At 39.7% G+C, this 18,434-nt stretch overlaps 1 protein-coding gene across 5 annotated transcripts in view; it reads left to right on the top strand.

The window, feature by feature from the left end:
- KLHL32 (kelch like family member 32) overlaps positions 1-18,434 on the top strand; it is a 192,740-nt gene that overhangs the window by 129,389 nt on the left and 44,917 nt on the right. For 3 of the 5 annotated variants that reach the window (XR_009223552.1, XM_058566598.1, XM_058566599.1), the window contains exon 6: positions 9,034-9,249. The exons of 1 other annotated variant lie outside the window; for it this stretch is intronic. Coding sequence is in view for 2 of the 4 variants with exons in the window: in XM_058566598.1 (XP_058422581.1) it covers positions 9,034-9,249 (216 nt within the window). In the remaining 2 variants the exon portion in view is untranslated. Of the gene's footprint in view, positions 1-9,033; positions 9,250-18,434 lie in introns of those variants that run through there. One more of the 5 variants, XM_058566601.1, reaches the window with a different exon arrangement.

The following is an 18,434-nucleotide window of genomic DNA, read 5'->3' as shown; positions in this document are numbered from 1 at the left end:
CCTGATGTGTAGTTAACATCAAGAGAGAATGTCTTAACCTCAAATCAAACATTTGAGAGCACCTTTCTCAGTTAATTGTGGAGTTCTGTTTATTTTGCCCATTGTAAAATCATACCTATAACCAAACTGTCATTTCCTCTTTTCATTTGAAGTCATGGTTGTGCTTTTTTTTAAAAAACATGTCGCTTTTTTAAAATTCATAATCCAACAAATATTTTTCAATTACAATCTATGATAAAAGCATTATGATTGGCATTGTACAGGATACAAAAAGCACAGATGCAAACCCTATTTTTTTTTTAATTAATTAATTTATTTTTTTGTGAGGAAGATCAGCCCTGAGCTAACATCCATGCCAATCCTCCTCTTTTTGCTGAGGAAGACCGGCCCTGAGCTAACATCTATTGCCAATCCTCCTCCTTTTTTTTCCCTTTTTCTCCCCAAAGCCCCAGTAGACAGTTGTGTGTCATAGCTGCACATCCTTCTAGTTGCTGTATGTGGGACGCCGCCTCAGCATGGCCAGACAAGCAGTGCATCAGTGCGTGCCCGGGATCCGAACCCGGGCCGCCAGTATCAGAGCATGCGCACTTAACCACTAAGCCACGGGGCTGGCCTCCAAACCCTACTTTTTACTAGTTTACTAGGAACATTTTTACTTGTTGGAATATATATGCATGAATAGCTTAGGGACAAGTTAGTTGGTATGTGACAGGAGACTTGAAGTGACAGGAGACATGAAGACATGAGGATTCAGTCAGTGACAAAGGGCTTCATATTTACTATGTCTGACTTGGTACTTGGTCTCTATAAACTAAGTACCAATACAATAAGCGGCCAATACAATGTTTTTATTTAAGTTTTAGTTAACATTGCTAAAAATCAAATCATACTGGTTTTATACACAGAGTGGATATATCAGTCTATTCGGAATAGATTTGGGAGTAGTTTTTTTTAAAAAGGTTTCTTGACTTCCATAAGAAGGATGACTTTTCATTCAGAGTCCTCAAAATGTGATGTAAAGTCAACATTTTATAATAGAACTTCAAGTTTCATTACATGATGGGCATAGAAACCACTATGTCTCCTGACCATCTTTATCTGTAGTAAAGTAATGACATGTGGTAATTGAGGTGATGTTTTGAAGGGAGGGTAGAAGTAAGCAAAGGGCATCAATAAACGGAAATGAAAGATAATAGTTATAATGGTGAAACATAGCATTGTTAAAGTAGTTACACCTGTTGAGTGTTATTACCTCGAAAAATCTGGAATCTTGTTCAATTTGGTCATCGTAGAGGAGGAAAAATTCAGGAAATCAAAGTGGTATTACTTTTATTTTGACCTCCAGAGAAGTTGTTTATTATCTTGAACTATGGAAGTCATAGTTTTCCATACTGATAGTACAGGTTGTTGATGCTTATTTTCATTTCAAAAGTCAGTAATGTTCTTAGAACTAGACGAGGCAACAAGAGAAATGATGTTATTAAGGGCATGTTTTGCATGGGTATTCTTAGTATTATATCAAAGCATCTCCATCAGATTTCCAAATCTTTGTTTAACAAGGACTCCTAGATTTGAGGGAGAGTATTTATGGGGCAGATATTGGGGATGGTCTACAGTAGATGCAATCAGAAGACAGCAGATATTTTCTGTGTTCTGTATAATTCCTATGCCAGAGCTGTGATTAAACTGGAGTGCTGGATGGGCAAGAGGTTACTGACAGGCCAGGGAACGCATGGGTATGGCTGAAACAAAGATAGACTATGTGTTAGAAATATGCATTCTTGATTCTCAGCCTGTATTGCTGTTGGCACACATCAAGACACATCTCTTGGCTGTGGTATACATTAGCTAGGCTGTGGGTTCTGTGCAGTGAATATGCAGACCCCAGCTATGAGGCTACACATTTTTCTCCCATTCAAGAAAGTATATTAGAAGGCAAGTGAGTCTGGGTGACATTAGTTCAGGGATAGGCTTAAATCTGCTCTAAATTATAACATAAAGAAAGTCTTGTATGAACTTTGGTCATAGTACTTGCTTTTTTTGAGATATTGAGAGTCACCTCCTAATTGATGGCCCATCACTCTGCTACAGATGAGAACCACTAGGGACACTCGTCATTCTCTTGCTGCCTCCCCCGGTTTGGGAAGAGTGGTAGAAGGGCCACAGGGTTTACCCACAGCCCCCAAACTGCCCTATTTCCTCCCACTCACATCCTCACCACCTGATAATTGCTTTACAAATGTCATTATACTTGAATATAACCCAAAATAAGACAATATTTGCCTTTCTCATGCTTTCTTTTCCCTACCATATTCAGTAGTTAGTTTGGGAACAACCCTTTTAATGATCTAGTTAGGGAAATAGGCCACACAGAAAGACTGAATTTGGGAAATATATAAGGTTTAAGAATTATTGCACTTGGAAAACTGGTGTTTATTCCATAGCTAGTATAGTATTGGGGACACATTTTATGGCTCTTCTTCTGTTATTTAACTTGTCATTCACACTATAAGAAACAAATAGAAGGGAAGAAAGAAGCCAAATAGCCCTGAACCAAAGGAAAATAAATACTATTTAAAAAGATTTCCCCAAAGAACAACAATGTATGCACCATAATTCTGAATAGAAACTAAATTTCAAGTGAGAAGCAGTGTGACAGAAAAGAAACCTTTTTAGAAAAAAAAGAAAAAGAGTTTCCTTTTACTCAAGAGAGTTTTTTGTTGCTGAACTATAATTTCCATTCAAAACCGCCGCCTCTACCTGGGTACTTGGATTTTTAAGTCACAGAATATGAGAGAATGGAGACAATCTCGTGATTAGGACAAAGTATCATTTGAAAAGGTACTTTGATTTGAATAGCCAATTGATAGAGGAAATAATTTTCTCTCGGACTGAAAAAGAAATTTTGGGTAGATTGAAATATATCTTTTTTTCACAGCAGAGCTATTATATTGCACTTGTCCATTAACACTTTCAACTGTAGTCATTATTACCAATTTTCCCACTAGGAAAACTCAGTGGCCACTGGTTTTGCCTTTGTGTGTGTGTAGGAAGGCCAGAAAGAGAAAGGGAAGACAAGGGAGGCCAATGAGGTATGAAAAATAGCCCAATTTGGATGCTATTCAGACTTGGATAGACATGTTGAAAAGACATGGCCTGTTCTGTTTTTGCTTAGTTATAAGTAAAGAGAAAAAGCTCATGGACATTCTTTCATTAAACTGATATATTTTGAGCATCTGCTCCCTGCTGGATACCAGGGACACAGTACAATCCTTGGCACTAAGGAGCTTAGATTTAGTAGACAGATCTGTTATCAAAGGGCACTTACAGTGACAAGTGCTGTGCTAGAGATCTGCAAAGGGCAGGATGGCGGCGTAAAGGAGGAAGTGGTCAATTCAACCTGAACCAGGGAAGCTGAAAAGGTGAAATGGGTTCATTCATGCAGCAGGTGTGGCTTGGGCCCCTGCTGTGTGCCTAGCACTGTTTTAGGCACCAGGGATACAGCAGACAGATTCTTCCTCCCATAGAACTTACTTATTAGGGCTGGGGGGCAGGGACAAACACATTATGAACAAGTAGGCAAATAAACGTCCAAGATAATTACAGATAGTGATGAGTATCAAAAGCAAATAAAATGGAGTAATGTGATAGAGGGTGGCATGGAGAGGAAGGGGGACTTGCTAATTTAGATGGGATGGTCAGACAGAACGGTGGAAGCGTGATTCCTCATCCATAGGAATTTTGCATATGCTGCTTCCTCTGTTTGGAACATTCTCCCTGCAATCCCATCACCATCCTATTTTAAAATGTAGGTATTATTATTATTCAGATATGGTGAAGCCAACAGATCAGGAGATGACTGCCGCTGAAAAGATACTTTGTTACTCTCAGTTCCCAAGAGGAGGGGGCACGGCATAGCATGCAGGGCCACAGAGGGAAGGACCAGGGTCAGTCAGGAGGTAGAAGGAGCAAGGGGAAAGCGCAGGCAAGAGCCTTTATTGAGGCTTTCGTGGGAAAGGCAAGCCAAAACAGGGTAAGCAGGCTTATGACTGGCTAGTTTGAATAGTTGAAGCAGGCTCTGGGTTATATGGGCTGTCTCTAGTTGTCTAGTACTTGGCCCTGGAATGATTAGGGCAGAAGAATATTGAGACTTAGAAGCCAGATAGAGGAGGTGGTTTGGATTATGGGCTCTTGACTGGTTAGTTTGCATATGAAAGGTGCATTCCTGGGGGAGTTGTTTGCTTTCTCTAAAAATTGGCTAGCCCCTGGTCAGTGAGTCCCCAGATGCCAGACCATCAAAAATACAGAAAATAAGAAAATATATCCTTACCCCACCCTTGCCAAGTGAACGTCTGCTGTTCTTTCAGCCATTAGCTCCATATGGCTTCCCTGAGCAGCCTTTACTAACTTTCCACTTCAGGTCAAATCACCCATTATGGGCATTCATAGCCCCATATTCTGCCCTTTGTAGCCTTTTCTAGTTATTTGTAATATTTTTTTATTAATGGCTAGCTTTTCCAATAGACTATATAATCCACGAGGCTTGGGACTTGCCTGTTTTTCCTTGTTGTTGTATTGCCAATGCCTGGTGTGGTCCTGGCACATGGTATGAATGTGTAGAGCATTGAAATGGCTGAAGCCAAGCCAGGGTAGGTGGGACTGTTACAGAGCAGGGTAAGAAGGTTGGCAGGGTCCAGGTTATGGAAGGCTATGCAGTGTTACTGAGTTTGGACTTTTTCCCATTACCAAATGGGAACCTATTAATGGGTTTTAAACAGATGATCAGTATGATCAGATTCCTGTAAAAAGAGAGGATTGAGAGTTTGATACTGGAGGCAGAAATGGTAATTCAGGATTCTGTTACAAGAAGTCTGGACAGGAGATGATAAGAAACAGAACAAGAAATGCTAAGGAGGAAGAACAAACAAGACTTGGTGACTGACTGGCTCTGAGGGAGGAATATGGGCCACCTTGGGGACCCTGACGTGGGTGGCTGGATGTGGTTATTCTCTGAGAGAGGATATAGGAGAAGATGCAGGTTAGCAAAAAATAAGTTCACTGTAGACATGTTGACTTCAATATGGCTGTGGAATATCAAGAGAAGGCATCCTCTCATAGGCAGTTGGAAAAATGAATTCGGACCTTACGAGAGAGGTTTGGGCTAGAAATATAGATATGGGAGGCCTTGTAATCAGTTTATATAACTCAATTGTATGGTTTTTACTTTGGCTATCCTCCTCCTCCCTGACTTAATGATGCAACTTATTTAAGACTCTGATATCTAAGGGGACCACATTCTTCATTTTGACCTCCTTGCATCAGTGATGAATCAGGGTTTATGGATGCCCAACAACAATGCTCAAATATCCTTTATTGTTCCTTGCCCACCAAATCTGCTGTCTACTTTCCATGTGCCAAGCTGTGTGGTAAGTGCTTTTCATTCATTATCTCCATGGCAACTCTATAAGCTGAGTGAACTCTCCATTTTGTAAGTTGGGAATAAGAGAGGTTCAATGATTGGCCCAAGGTCATGGCCAATGGTAAGTATTGGGACTGAATTGGAACCAGGTCTACCTGATTCTATGGCTCTTGCTCTTCTTCACCTCCCTGGGTTGCCTCCAAGTGCCTATGGCTGCTGATGGTTTGTTCTGCCCCTGAATGCAGTTATTCTTTCTCTTTCTCTGATATATAAAAGACTTCTTTCAAAAAGTCTAGAAGTATATATACAAAAACATTAACAGTGATTATCTCTGCGTGGAGAAATATGAATGATTTTTATTTTCTTTTCTATACTTTGTATTTCCTGAATTTTATGAAATGAACATTTGTTACTTTTTATAACCAGAAACATAATGGTACTATTTCCATAACAGCAATGATTTTTTTTTCTATGCACAGTATTATAGGTGGGCATTTAATGCAATTTAACCATTGCTTCCTCCCTGGCCCCCGCCATCACATTAATGGGAATCCTGGAAAGCAGCATTATTGGTGATTATTTTGCTTACACATGGTCTTAGCCAAAAGGACCAGAAGTGATGATTTTGCTTAAAGCTCACAGAGCCCGTCTGCCCCAGTAGGAGGAATGTATATTGTGCCATCAGTGAAGATGGTGTTTCTTTTTTCCCTCAACTCTCAACTTTATACAGTTTAATTACTTGAGGTGCTATGGATGCTTGGCAAGGGGAATGGAAACCTTTGACATGTATGGAAAGCACCAGAGATTTGGGGAAGTTATGTTTTTAAGTAGAAGAGAGGAGAAATGAGAAGGTGTAGGGTGCAGACTTTTAACTGATGTTTCTCTTGTACACGAATATGTGTCAGTTCCGTTCCCCTTTGCTGTTCAGTTAGCCATTGACACTTGTCCATTTAGCCTTCTCAGTTCTGCACTAATATGCAATGCTTTGTTCGATTGGATTTGGGGGTTATATAAAATTATGCCCTTAGGAAACAAAAGCATTTCAGGACTGTGGAAGCAGGCATTAAATAATTACCTTCAAAAGAAACACAGCAGAAAAGAAGCACAATTTTTAAAAATCTCCCATTAAGTTAACTTAATTCTCTGGTTCTCCGTTTTTGAGTTGGCCTGCTTTTAAGTTGCAGGCTTTTAATCAGAAGAAACCCAATATCTGTATGAAAAGATATAAAGATGCTTAATAAAGAATATTTGATTGCTGCTACATAAATCAGTCCCAAATTCATAGTCATATACACGTTTTTGGCAGAACAAGTGGGAAAAACCATTGTTCCTGAGCTGTGCTCGTCTGCATTTTACTTTGCAGAGCTTGATGGTTTCCGCTTCTGCGCATGCTCATCTCTCTGTGCTGGGCGCTGCCTCAGGACCTTGAGCCATGCCTTGAGCATTCGCTTGTGGTACCTGAAAGGCACTGCCCCCTCCCCACCCCGACCCTATCGCGCTTCTAGGGGACTGCGGAGTAATTTATTGGGATGCCGAAATCTTATCCAGGGCCCTGAAGCAGTCAAACTTGCTTCATAGATGTACTGGCCAGAAATAACTTATTCGTCCCAAGGAGATGGTCCTAAAGGTACTATGGAAGCTGTTTGTGCAAGCGTTACACCTTCTTTCCTCCCAGAGTAGAATTTACCAATCCTAAAAAGTAAGATTTAGAGAACAAGTTTAAACGTGACTTGAAAAAATTGGTGCTGGAGTCAAAATCTTCAGTGTTCCTTTGATAAAAAATCTGCTCAAAGGGAAGCCAGGATATTTTGATTAAATGGCTGTGAATGGACCCTTAGATATTTGAGTTGCAGTGGATTTTAGTGGTCATCTGTAGTAAACTTCATTTTAAAATAAGCATTTATTCCTTTTTAGTTGTGTTGGCAAATAGAGCTATTAAGAGGCAGAATCTTATGGCTGATTCTTGAAGTCACCTAGCTTGACTTCTGTTAGGAGTATAATTAAAGTGTCATCTACCACCAAAAGAAATAGAATCTAAAGTGAAAAAAATTAATCAGGTAGCTGTGGTGATAATGCAACTGTTACTCAGAGAGTTGTTTTTACAATTTCTTTATTATACATTTTATTATTTAGAACAGCCTCGTCCAATGGAAACATAATGGGGGCCACATATGTAATTTTAAATTTTCCAGTAGCTGCATTAAAAAAAATAAAAAGAAACAGGTGAAATTAATTATAATAATATATTTAACTCACTATATCCAGAATAATATTATTTCAACATGTAATCAATATGAAAATTATTAATGAGATATTTTACATTCTATCTTACTCCTTGCATTCAGTCATTTAACACAGCACTTCTCAAATCAGACTAGCCCCATTTCAAGTACTCAACAGCCACATGTGCCTAGTGGCTACCATGTTGAACAGTACAGATTTAGACCATATTCCTTTAAACTTTCAAATATTATAGAAATAAATACATTAAAATAGAATATAAGTATTTTAGAAAGAATTCTTAATACTCTTAGATAACTAGAAAAGGGGGAAAGTATGTTGAAAATTACTTAAATAGATCAATGAAGTAAAATAGCTATCTGATGGTATTCTGCATTCCTTAAATTATTGGAAAATATTGTTCACATATTAATAATTACAAGTTAAAAATGAGGGGAAACTACGACACAGCCCACTCTCATTCTATTTGAAATAGGTAAGTTTTCTATCAACAAACCTGTGTGCCCATTCTCATTCTTGCAGAGTAACAAGTTGAAGGTTGCCTAGGAGTCATGGCTGTCTGGGGGCGTTATTTTAGAGCCCTGGCTATGAGTTTGAGAACTTGTAGAGACAGGTAAAATCCCCCAAAAATGAAACATTGCTACAAAATCTCTTTTAAAAAGGAGGGAAAGATTGCCATAGATTGCCTGAAGTTTTGAAGCTAACGGAAAAAAAAGAACAATTATAAATCGTCCATCTCAGATGGATTCAATATAGAATTATTTGGGACAGGAATCGTTTCTGTGAGGTTTCTTCATTTCGTGAGACCTTAATTGTAAAAAATCTTGTTGTTTAAAATTTCATTAAGTCAGGATGGGTTATTTTTACTCAAAGGTGTACTTAATTTGAAGTTGTGGGGAAAGAGTAGGGTCAGTCTGTCTTCATATGGTTTCATCTAATCATGACTCCCACTCTACCTGCCCTCACATTACCTTTAGCAGAAACGACTTAACCCCAGAGAGCTGTAAAATATGGTAAGGGTAGAAAAAATAATGGTTTTCACTGGTAAAATGTTTCTTAAAAGTTTCAAAGTAACATTTCAGCCAGTGAAACCAAAAACCCCTTTCAAACCCTTTATTAAGCTGTCTTTAAGTATATGGGCTTTAAGAGAGGCAAAGTGAGGAAGAATGAGGAATTCTAGAGCAGCAGTTCTGTGCCCAGAGCCTTAAAATTGAAGGTTTTTGTGTTTTTTTACATTATCAATGGATTGCAGTCCCATTTCTCCCGTGTCTGTCATGCAGACCTCAGTGAGTCAATCTGAATTTCTTGCCTGCTCTTTCTTGGATTGATTTCTAAGAGATCTTTTTCTCCATTTTTATTTTTTTGGCACCCAGGAATTAAATAGCTTTAATTACTTGGATCTGTACAGACTTGCTGACCTCTTTAACCTCACTTTGTTGGAGAAAGCAGTGATCGATTTCTTAGTGAAACATCTCTCTGAACTCCTGAAGAGTCGCCCAGAAGACGTTCTAACGCTTCCTTATTGTCTACTTCAGGAGGTCCTGAAGAGCGACCGCCTGACCTCCCTGAGTGAAGAGCAGATCTGGCAGGTAAGGGCGCTCTGCATGGGTCCTCTTATGGCGTGGAGAAGGCATGAAATGATTAAAAGTTAATGGATTGAGGAACAATGACAACTATTTTGTCTAGTTTGGCCCTCATCAGAGTCAAAGTCTTAGAAGTCATGCTCCCTTGATGGGCGAGAGTTTGGCGAACACCAGCCCTTGAGGCTCGGAGGCCTCAGCCCGTTCAGTTTAACTCAGACAATCGCAGGTGAGATTTCTCAGTCCCTCCCCGTGGCTTCCCGGAGCCTAAGGTGGTTACATCAGAAAGAGGGGTTTTTATTCCCTGATAAAAAATAGTTTCTCAAACTGAATATGAGAAGAATGGATTGTGAAGGGATGTTTATGTGCATTTAAGACCAATGGAATCAGAATAAATTCTGGGCTTTCCTGTAAACAATTCAGAAACATTTCTTTGTTGGAGCAGCTGGGACCTTAAATGAAAGGAAGTTCTTTTTGCACTGCAGTGGAAAAATCGCCCTCCTTAGTTCATTTTGCATTCATTGCTATTTTCCTAAGCCCTGCCTTTTCGCCTGACATAGCATCCTGTTCAAATATCCTTTGTCTAGGGGACAGAAGGATGCTTTGTGTTTTCAAGTTGATTATTCAATTTAAATCCATTTCCGCTCATCCCCAGTGACTATCCTTGAACAATCCACATGGTGTCTTTGGGAAACAGTCAGAGCCCGTCTTCCGCCCTTTGTCTTAACCTGTCTGTCTTACTCTTTGAAGCACTGGCTAGTCGTCTTGTTACTTCTGGGGCACCATACCTTCAAGATTTCATGATCATTTGAAAAATATTTATATGCAGAATACCAGGGAAAATATGAAGTCTTCTATTAGCTGAGGAGGCAGAGAGTACCTTGTATCTTATCAAATGACATTCAGAGAGTACTTTAATTCTGGCCAAAACAGAGATAGGTAGCTGTTAATTATCCAGCATCTGACACCACTGATTGATAATTTGCTTGATGCTTTTCTCCCTTATATCTTTCTTTGTCTTACTTTAATCAGCAACTTCCCTCTTCATTGTTGCTTCCATCAGTGAGGATAATAAAAGCTGCAGTGTACTGAGTGCCTCCCAGGACCCAGGCTCTTTGCAGACTTACTGACTTGTCATTGCAACAGGCCTGAAAGATGACTGTTAACACGCCATCTTCCAGATGAGCAAAACTGAGGTTTCAGTGCCTTGCTTAGGGTTACAGAGCAAACCCAGCCTTCAAATCCAAGTCTGCTGATAGCTGACCTTATCTCTCCAGGATTCCACACTGTCTTGACAAAGAAAATGGAAAGGATAAAAATGAGCCCTAAATTTTTTCTGCTTATTAGGTATTTCTGATAATGTTTTTTCAGGCAGAGGTCAAAGCTGTTGGTGAGGACAAGTTTTTGGTATGAATTTGAATTATCTCTGGTTCTCCCCTATAAACACACATCATCGGAATTACCCTGGTCAGTTCAAAGTGGGGACTAGCCAAATTTTTCTTTACTTCCCAAAGGGAAAAAGAAAGACTTGGAATGAATTTTGCATTTGATTATTTCTTACTGAGTTGAGATCTGAGCTGACCGTCCTGGTGGCTTTTCTATCTCTTTTTGTGGGACGGTTGAAGGCACTGCCAGAGCCCAACATGGTAATGTACAGATGTCTGAGTGTCCAGAAAATGTCATGCTGTCCACTTAAGAGTTATCATAATTGCCTCTCTAAAGGTTACTAATATTATAATGTAGAATTTTAAAAACTGCTTTCTGCTGCAGGCAATATTTTTTTATACCTGGTCTTCAAGAAAGAATTAAAAGACTCACATAAATATGATCAATTTAGGCATTCAGCAGGAAATAAGAAACTGTTTTGGCTTATCTTAGTAAATAAGTAATTCCCTCATACTCAACCCACTAGAGAAAAATCAAATCAGCCCAGCTATATTGCCTCAAGTATAGTTAAGTTCATCATTTTTGCTGAGGTTATACTAGTAATACAATATACCATAGAAGAATCTAATATTCAGCCCAGGGTGAAGATTGGGTATGCCAGAGGATTAGTGTCAGGGTGCTTTATAGAAGTGAAACTTGATGGACAGGCTGGAGACAGATCTACAGAATCTCATTAAATTGCTGAATTGTTCATTACGGAACGTTCTCACTGTAATAAAGTGCTCATTGACTTTGACAAATCCCCATCCCATGTCTCAAAGAAGAACAGTGAAGCAGGGTGATGGAGAGGAGAAAGGAAATTGGCACCAAGTAGGACAGTTAATAGAAAAGCGGATGGAGGGGTAGTGCTGTTTGCTTAGTGTGTGCAACTGGTAACTCATGTGAGAGCCCAGTAAACACATACACACACGTTTACGTATGTGGTTCTTCCACTACCTACTGATAAGGTAGCGACATTCCCTTTTTTTGGTGAAAGGTCTAATTTTCGTTATTCACCAGACTTCACACAGTCTGGCTCTGAAGAACGTGTCATAAGAACCTTCACATTATCTTCACGGAACAAACTCTTTTTTACTTTTTCCTGCTGTTCCGTATGTAGTCCCTTTCCTGCTAAAATGTGCTGCAGGCCGTAATAACCATTCTGTGGATCTGGAAACCTGTGAAATCTCCCAAGATTATGCCTTATATCGGCTCTTGTTTTTTCCATCTGACCTTTTTAAACTTGAAGTCTCTCTTCTCACAGAGGGCTTCTTCATCCCCCTAGACAATTTTTCCCCCTTCCATGGTCTGAAACTACTTAACTTCACTTTATATTCACAGGTAATGTGGAGACTTGCCCCATATAAACACTTTAGTGTATAAGACATAGAATTCCCTCAAAAAAAAATTTTTTTTTAATTCAGTTCAATTCAGCTCAACAATTTGGTTTTATGTTTCAAGACCAATGATTTCTCAGGTTTCAGATGAAAGACACCAAACTGGTTATTGGGCACAAAGAAAGAGGAGACTGAAAATGAGCAAATCAGCTGAAGAGGAAACATGGGGCATGAGGTCACTCGCATTCGTGACCGGGCAAATCTCCACCAGTTTTATCTTGCTTTCGGATTTTAGCTCTAATTTAGGACTTGGTTTCAGTAGGGCCCTGTTAAATTTCTTCTCTTAGATTCAGCATACAGTTTCAGACTACTGAGCCGGGTCCTGCTATAAAACTTAGAGTGAAGTAATGAAACAGTGAAACAATTCCATACCACTCCCACATATTGGGTGTGTTTTCATTTTCATAGGAAGCGCTGGCTCACCTCGGTTTTCTTCTGAGGAAAGTGCATTCTCGGCCTTGTCTCCCTCAGGTTCTCTTTCACCAGAATTGGGGAGGAGATTCCTTTCCATGGGAGTACAGTTTATAGAAAAAGCCTGGATATGATGTAAATTCTTATATTTGCTAGCATGGGGAGAAGGTGTGGCTCTTCATCCACCAGTCTTTGTTGAGCACCTACTGAATGCGCAAAGCCATGCTGGAGTGTAAGGCACAGTGCAGTACAGGTTTGCTAACTCCATTTCCCTCTCCCAGGCCTCACCCCAGCTGGGAGGGATCCTTATGATTTTAAACCATTAATCCAGCTCTCTGGACTATCATTTCATCTCTGAAGTAGCAGAAATAAGAAGGATATTTTAAAATGGATAGTTTGTGGAAATAAAAATGAATATTTCTTGAGCACCTGTTATGTGCTAGGCACCGTGTTAGAAGCTGGATCCTGAGGTAAAAAGCTTGATTAAAATGTTCAATTATTGGGTTAGAGAGATCTGGATTAGTTTCATCCCTGAATGTGGAGAAGTTTTACTTTCATTAAATTATTAATTTGCTAACTGGTTCCTGCTTTTAGTGAAGAGGACTTATTATTTTATAAGGACTGGACTTATGTCAATGCTTTTCTTCCTTTATTAATGTTGGGTTGAGGTCACCTCCTTCTTGTATTTTGAGCCTAGCTTTGCCTGGACTTAGTGGATAATAAGACCAAATAATTCAGTGGTCACATCATTGATGTCAAACAAGATCAGACCTTAGCAGGGAGAGAGTCTCTTTTATCCTAGTCGTGTCCCATTTTAGTATGGCAAAGAGGGACGGTATCACCTGGTTGGGAGCTAGGGGTAATCCTGTTTACATTTGACTTTGGTTATACATCCCCAGAGGCAGAGCTGTGCCTGCAGTGTTTCCATTGAACACTGCCATGTTGTTCTCTTGCACTCTATAAATAATAAATAAAAACAATAATGTAGAGTTTTCATATTAAAATGTATTGAATGGATAATAAGACAACCTACTATTCCTACATAAGGCTGGATTTATTCTAGGAAAATTGGTACACAAAATGAGTTTGGCCTTTAAAAACTGCATTTTTCCTTGTATTTTTGTTGGAAATTTGCTTCCATAGGTCATACTGTTAATAATACATTCACTTTACATTGCTAGAGATGTAAGTCCCGTATTGTTGAGACTAGTCAACAACCTCAAACATAGTGGTTTTTGACGAGCCCTCCTGGGCTTTTTATCTACACCACAAAACCACCCACATTACAGTTCGATTTAATCATTTTCCTGAAAAGGAGTCCCAGAAGGTGAACCCAAACAAAAAGCTACTATCCCTTTATAGTTGGAAAATAGAGGACATTGGCAGTGTACTCAGCTTTCGTCTTTTATCTCTTAGATGGTAAATTGACACAAACGAACCTCTGGCCAGGGAGAAGCAAGGACTTCAAACAGTACTACACGTCAAACAATGCTGTTGTGATACTTCATATTTGAATGTCATATCGCAGTTTTGAGAATGCTGCTGCATTTATCATTGCTTTGCTCTCCTGTGGTACAAATGGGGAAACTGAGGTAACAAGGCTAGAATCAAACTCAGGTCTTCTAATTCTTAGGCTGTTTCCACTTCGATCTACAGCTTCTAAATTCATAATAGAAGTTCAAAAATACTTGGGACTGATGGACCCAGAGGTGCATCAAATTATTCCTGTGACTTTAAAAGAAATTAGAAAGGACCTGACCATACCTGTTCTCTGGTGTAGTGCCCGCAGATTGAAAGGATAGTGGGGAACTCTGCCTGCCTCCATGTTTGGGTCATGTTGCTAATTCTAACTCTGTGCTCTGTGACATGTGCTTCATTCGTTCTTTCATTCACTTCAAGTAGTTATTGAGTGCCTACTCTGCTCTATCATGTCCTATTGAGTGCGACTGTTGCCTGCCTATGGTTTCTAGGCAGTCAATAGTGGAAAGATCCCATGTGGTCCTGCTTTCCTGGCTCTTACGACTCTGACGTGGAGCTTTCCTCTTGCTGCTCTTTCCTACCATGCCTGATTCCCTCCCAATGGGGACTGACCTGTGCCAAATAATTTAATGATTTCTTTGCTAATTTGGGGCATGTTGAAAAGATATGGGTAGGGCCGGCCCCGTGGCTTAGTGGTTAAGTGCACACGCTCCACTACTGGCGGCCCAGGTTCGGATCCCGGGTGCGCACTGATGCACCGCTTCTCCGGCCGTGCTGAGGCCGTGTCCCACGTACAGCAACTAGAAGGATGTGCAACTATGACATACAACTATCTACTGGGGCTTCGGGGGAAAAAAAAAAGGAGGAGGATTGGGAATAGATGTTAGCTCAGAGCTGGTCTTCCTCAGCAAAAAGAGGAGGATTAGCATGGATGTTAGCTGATCTTCCTCACAAAAAAAAAAAAAAAAAGAAAAGATATGGGTAGATTGGAAAATGACATGCTTTTGTTTGGACATTTCACCACCACCCAGCGTCCCTCTGCCTTCTCTTCAGTGCTTTATTCGGTGTTTACTCTTGTTCATTGTATGTACTCTTTAAACAGCTTTGCAAACCTTTGCCAATCCGTGTGGTACAGTCCAAGCCTCAAAGAAATCAGACTGTGGGTGATCAGTTAATCAAAAGACTCCATGAGTAGTGTTCTCATTTTTAACACTTGGACCTTGGTAACTAGAAATGAAATAAAATACTGTAGCCTGAGAACTCTTATCCCCAAAAGAAATTGTAATTTTTCATCATATTCCCACCCTTCCTCAATTCAATTTCATATGTGCTTGTATCATTACTGTTTTTTTCAGATAGGCACTTTCTGGGGATCTTCATGATATCTCATTTTATTTTTTACTTACCATTCCTTAAACTCATTAAATGTGTACCATTTCTCAATTTTCTTCCTGAAACTTCTTGCAGTCCCTCCTAGCTGCATCGTCTTTCCTACAAATGTGATGAGCAGATCTCCATTTCCTTCTTATTCGATGTTAGTGAAGAGGATAAACAGTGGCTCCTTCGCATCCCAAATAGTGCTGTGCCCTGAGGATGTTTTATCCTCTGAGGGCCTCCAGCTGGACACTGAGCAATGCTGCTATTTCAGGGTTTGATGCTTGAAGCTGCCAGAGTGTATATTTAGTCATTTGTTCTGATCTACATGTGGCTGATTCCTCTGTGAGGACTCATCCCCGAGGGGCTTGACTAGCGGTCTTGCTGTTGTTTGTCTGGGCTGTGCGCCTTTGCGAGACGCATGACGCATTCATTTCAGAGGGACTTTGCTCCCGCTAATCCCCAGCACCAGAGCTGTGCGTTGTCAAGTAGCTGTGAGGGGCAGTGATTATCAGAAATTACAGGAGACCTAACTTGTATTCGTGTGCTGCTGTTCTCATGAGTTAATAGGTTTTTTTTTCTTCTTTTTTTTAAAAAATGAGCACAACAGAACAACAAGGTGATTTATGAGATATGACATATTTATGTTCTCTGCTTCTAATTTTCATCGTGATTCACGTTGTTTCCAGACTGATATTTTTGTTGTTGCTGCTGTGAGAAGGAAAAAGATGACTGGAGAATATTACTTATGCATTGGTGGCCTGCAGTCATATTGCTGCTACCTGGGTTATCAGGGATTTAAAAAGAAAACCCAACTATAAGCTATATGTGAGGTAGAAACCCCGAGGCTAGGCACAGAACTTCATCAATAATAATTCTGTACCATTTTGGAGAGCTTTATACTTTTAAAGCATTTTTCCACACATAATTTCATTTGCGTCTCTCATCAGCCTTGTTAAGGTTGATAAAGCAACTAATACCCAAGTTTTAACAAGTAAGCAAACTGAAGCTCACAGAAGTTAAGAGATTGACCCACTTCACAGTATAGATTTCAATGCAGTCTTACTGTATTCTCTTGAAACACACCAAATCTTTAAGAAAACAGAACCTCAAAGTACCTGATACATCTTCTCATAAGTCAAAGAGATTATATTATTCTGTAATGAGTGAGCCATCAGTATACATTTCCTAATAAATTACCAATTTTCATTTTCACCTGTCTTGTGGCTTGGTAGGAAGTTGCAAAATTGACTCCAGTAAAAATAGTACAAGAAAGTGTTGCTAAGGCTCTTTCTTTATCAGAGACTGGAAAATTGGAGCCCTGGATGGTTTGAGGGGGAATGAATAGAGAATTCTGGCAGAGATAGGGAACCACCTTTCATTCCTTCAAGGCACAAGGTGATGAAGTATAAAGTAGGAAGAGAAGGTCCATAAGGGAGGATCACTGTAAAATCTGATCAAGAGATTGAAATCAGTGTGAAGGAGAACCTGGAGCACCATTATTTTTGCTGCAGCTGTACAGACTGTGTGCTGGAAAGTCTGCAGGCTGTAATTAGAGATTGGGTGGAACTATGGAAATTATTAATCATTATATCTTTATTTTATACCCAATATATTGAAAATTTAGAAATTATGCAGTAGAATTTGAAGTTGGGTGATGGCCTAGATATGAGGTTTAAGAGAAAGGGAGAAAGAAATATTGATTTATTGAAATTGATAAATGTTAGCGTCTTTCCGATAGAAATGAGCCTGTGGCTGTATCCTGCATCACCAGACTACTTCTGTGAAATCCTTATTAGGCAATTGAGTGCCCAGTGGCCATGGTGTTCATGCTGGCTGGCCGTGTCAGACTATAGAGATTTCCTGTTCTGGGCATTCTAAGGAAGAGGATCTAAACTTAGCCATGGAGTGGCCCAGAGGCTCTAGAATTATTTACATTCAAAAGAGATGTCTGGCGAAGCCTTGACATTAATTGTAGAATACTGACATTTTTACAAAGTGGTTCTCTCACACCTGCCTCCAGAACTTTTGCTACAAGTAAAAATAAAGAAGAACACCTCAGTTTGACACATCTGCAGGAGGAAGGTGGCCATTCTAAGACAGTAATCATGGACAGCATTCATAGATAAAGATAATTCTTAGACTTCTTTTGTGCCCAAGTACAGAGTACTGCATTCTCTGTGACCTTAGTCTGACCACCTCCATGTTACTTGGGGTGGCACATAGGAGGAATGTGAACAGATTTCAATATTCTGGTAGACCAAACATAACGAGGAAGAAAAATCCTTAGGAAAAAAATCCTTGATGGGTTCTGAAGATAGATATCACAGATTTTTGACATTGTTCCCCTTTGTCTCTAGGAAGTATTACAAGTCAATTTAGGTAAGAAGCACAGATATTACTTATGCTTCAAAAACACAAGCTAAAAAGAGCCCTTCCAGCTGGAGGCTGAATGCACGTATCTTCTTTGTGTGTGTGTGTTCTTGTTGATGAGAAATGCCCACACGCTACCTCCTCTGCCCACACAAGGAAATCAGGTGTTCGAAGGAGTGATAGATGGTGCGCTAGAGTTTAAATGTTTTAGGAAGACCTATCTTATTAACACTTTAAAACAAGTGAGCATAATATCATTAATTTTGATTAATTCATTTGCTCTTAATATAGCTTTTAATTTGTAATTCTATGTGAATTACAATGTAATTTGGCATTAATTATACTAAATTGACTATAAGTCAGCCAGTCACAATGGGAAATTACTCACAGCTGAAAGTAAAACTAAACCTCTCCATCCAGAAAGGACGGCGCATAGTTAAGAGGCAAATACACTTTAGGCATCCCTGTCTTTGGCCGTGAGAATGACATTGAACCTGCTGAGGACTGCAAGTGATTTCTTATTCTGCCCACTGCTGGGACTGTATACTCTGGAGTGAAGCCCAGTATAAAGGGTAAATAATAAACTAAACAAAGGGGTTGATGTGTCAGGTTTGCCAGGTCCCCTGAAGAATCTTTCTGCTTTTCTCATCTTGTGTAAGATTTAGGCCATGTGGAGGTGCCATGTAGTGCTTTAGAATGATTACTTCCACACCTCTTGGATTCTAGGGATTAGAA

This window comes from Diceros bicornis, chromosome 23, assembly GCF_020826845.1.
Source record: "Diceros bicornis minor isolate mBicDic1 chromosome 23, mDicBic1.mat.cur, whole genome shotgun sequence".
Lineage (NCBI taxonomy): Eukaryota > Metazoa > Chordata > Mammalia > Perissodactyla > Rhinocerotidae > Diceros > Diceros bicornis.
The sequence above is the reverse complement of the archived record's forward strand: the minus strand, read 5'-3'. Positions and strand labels throughout refer to the sequence as shown.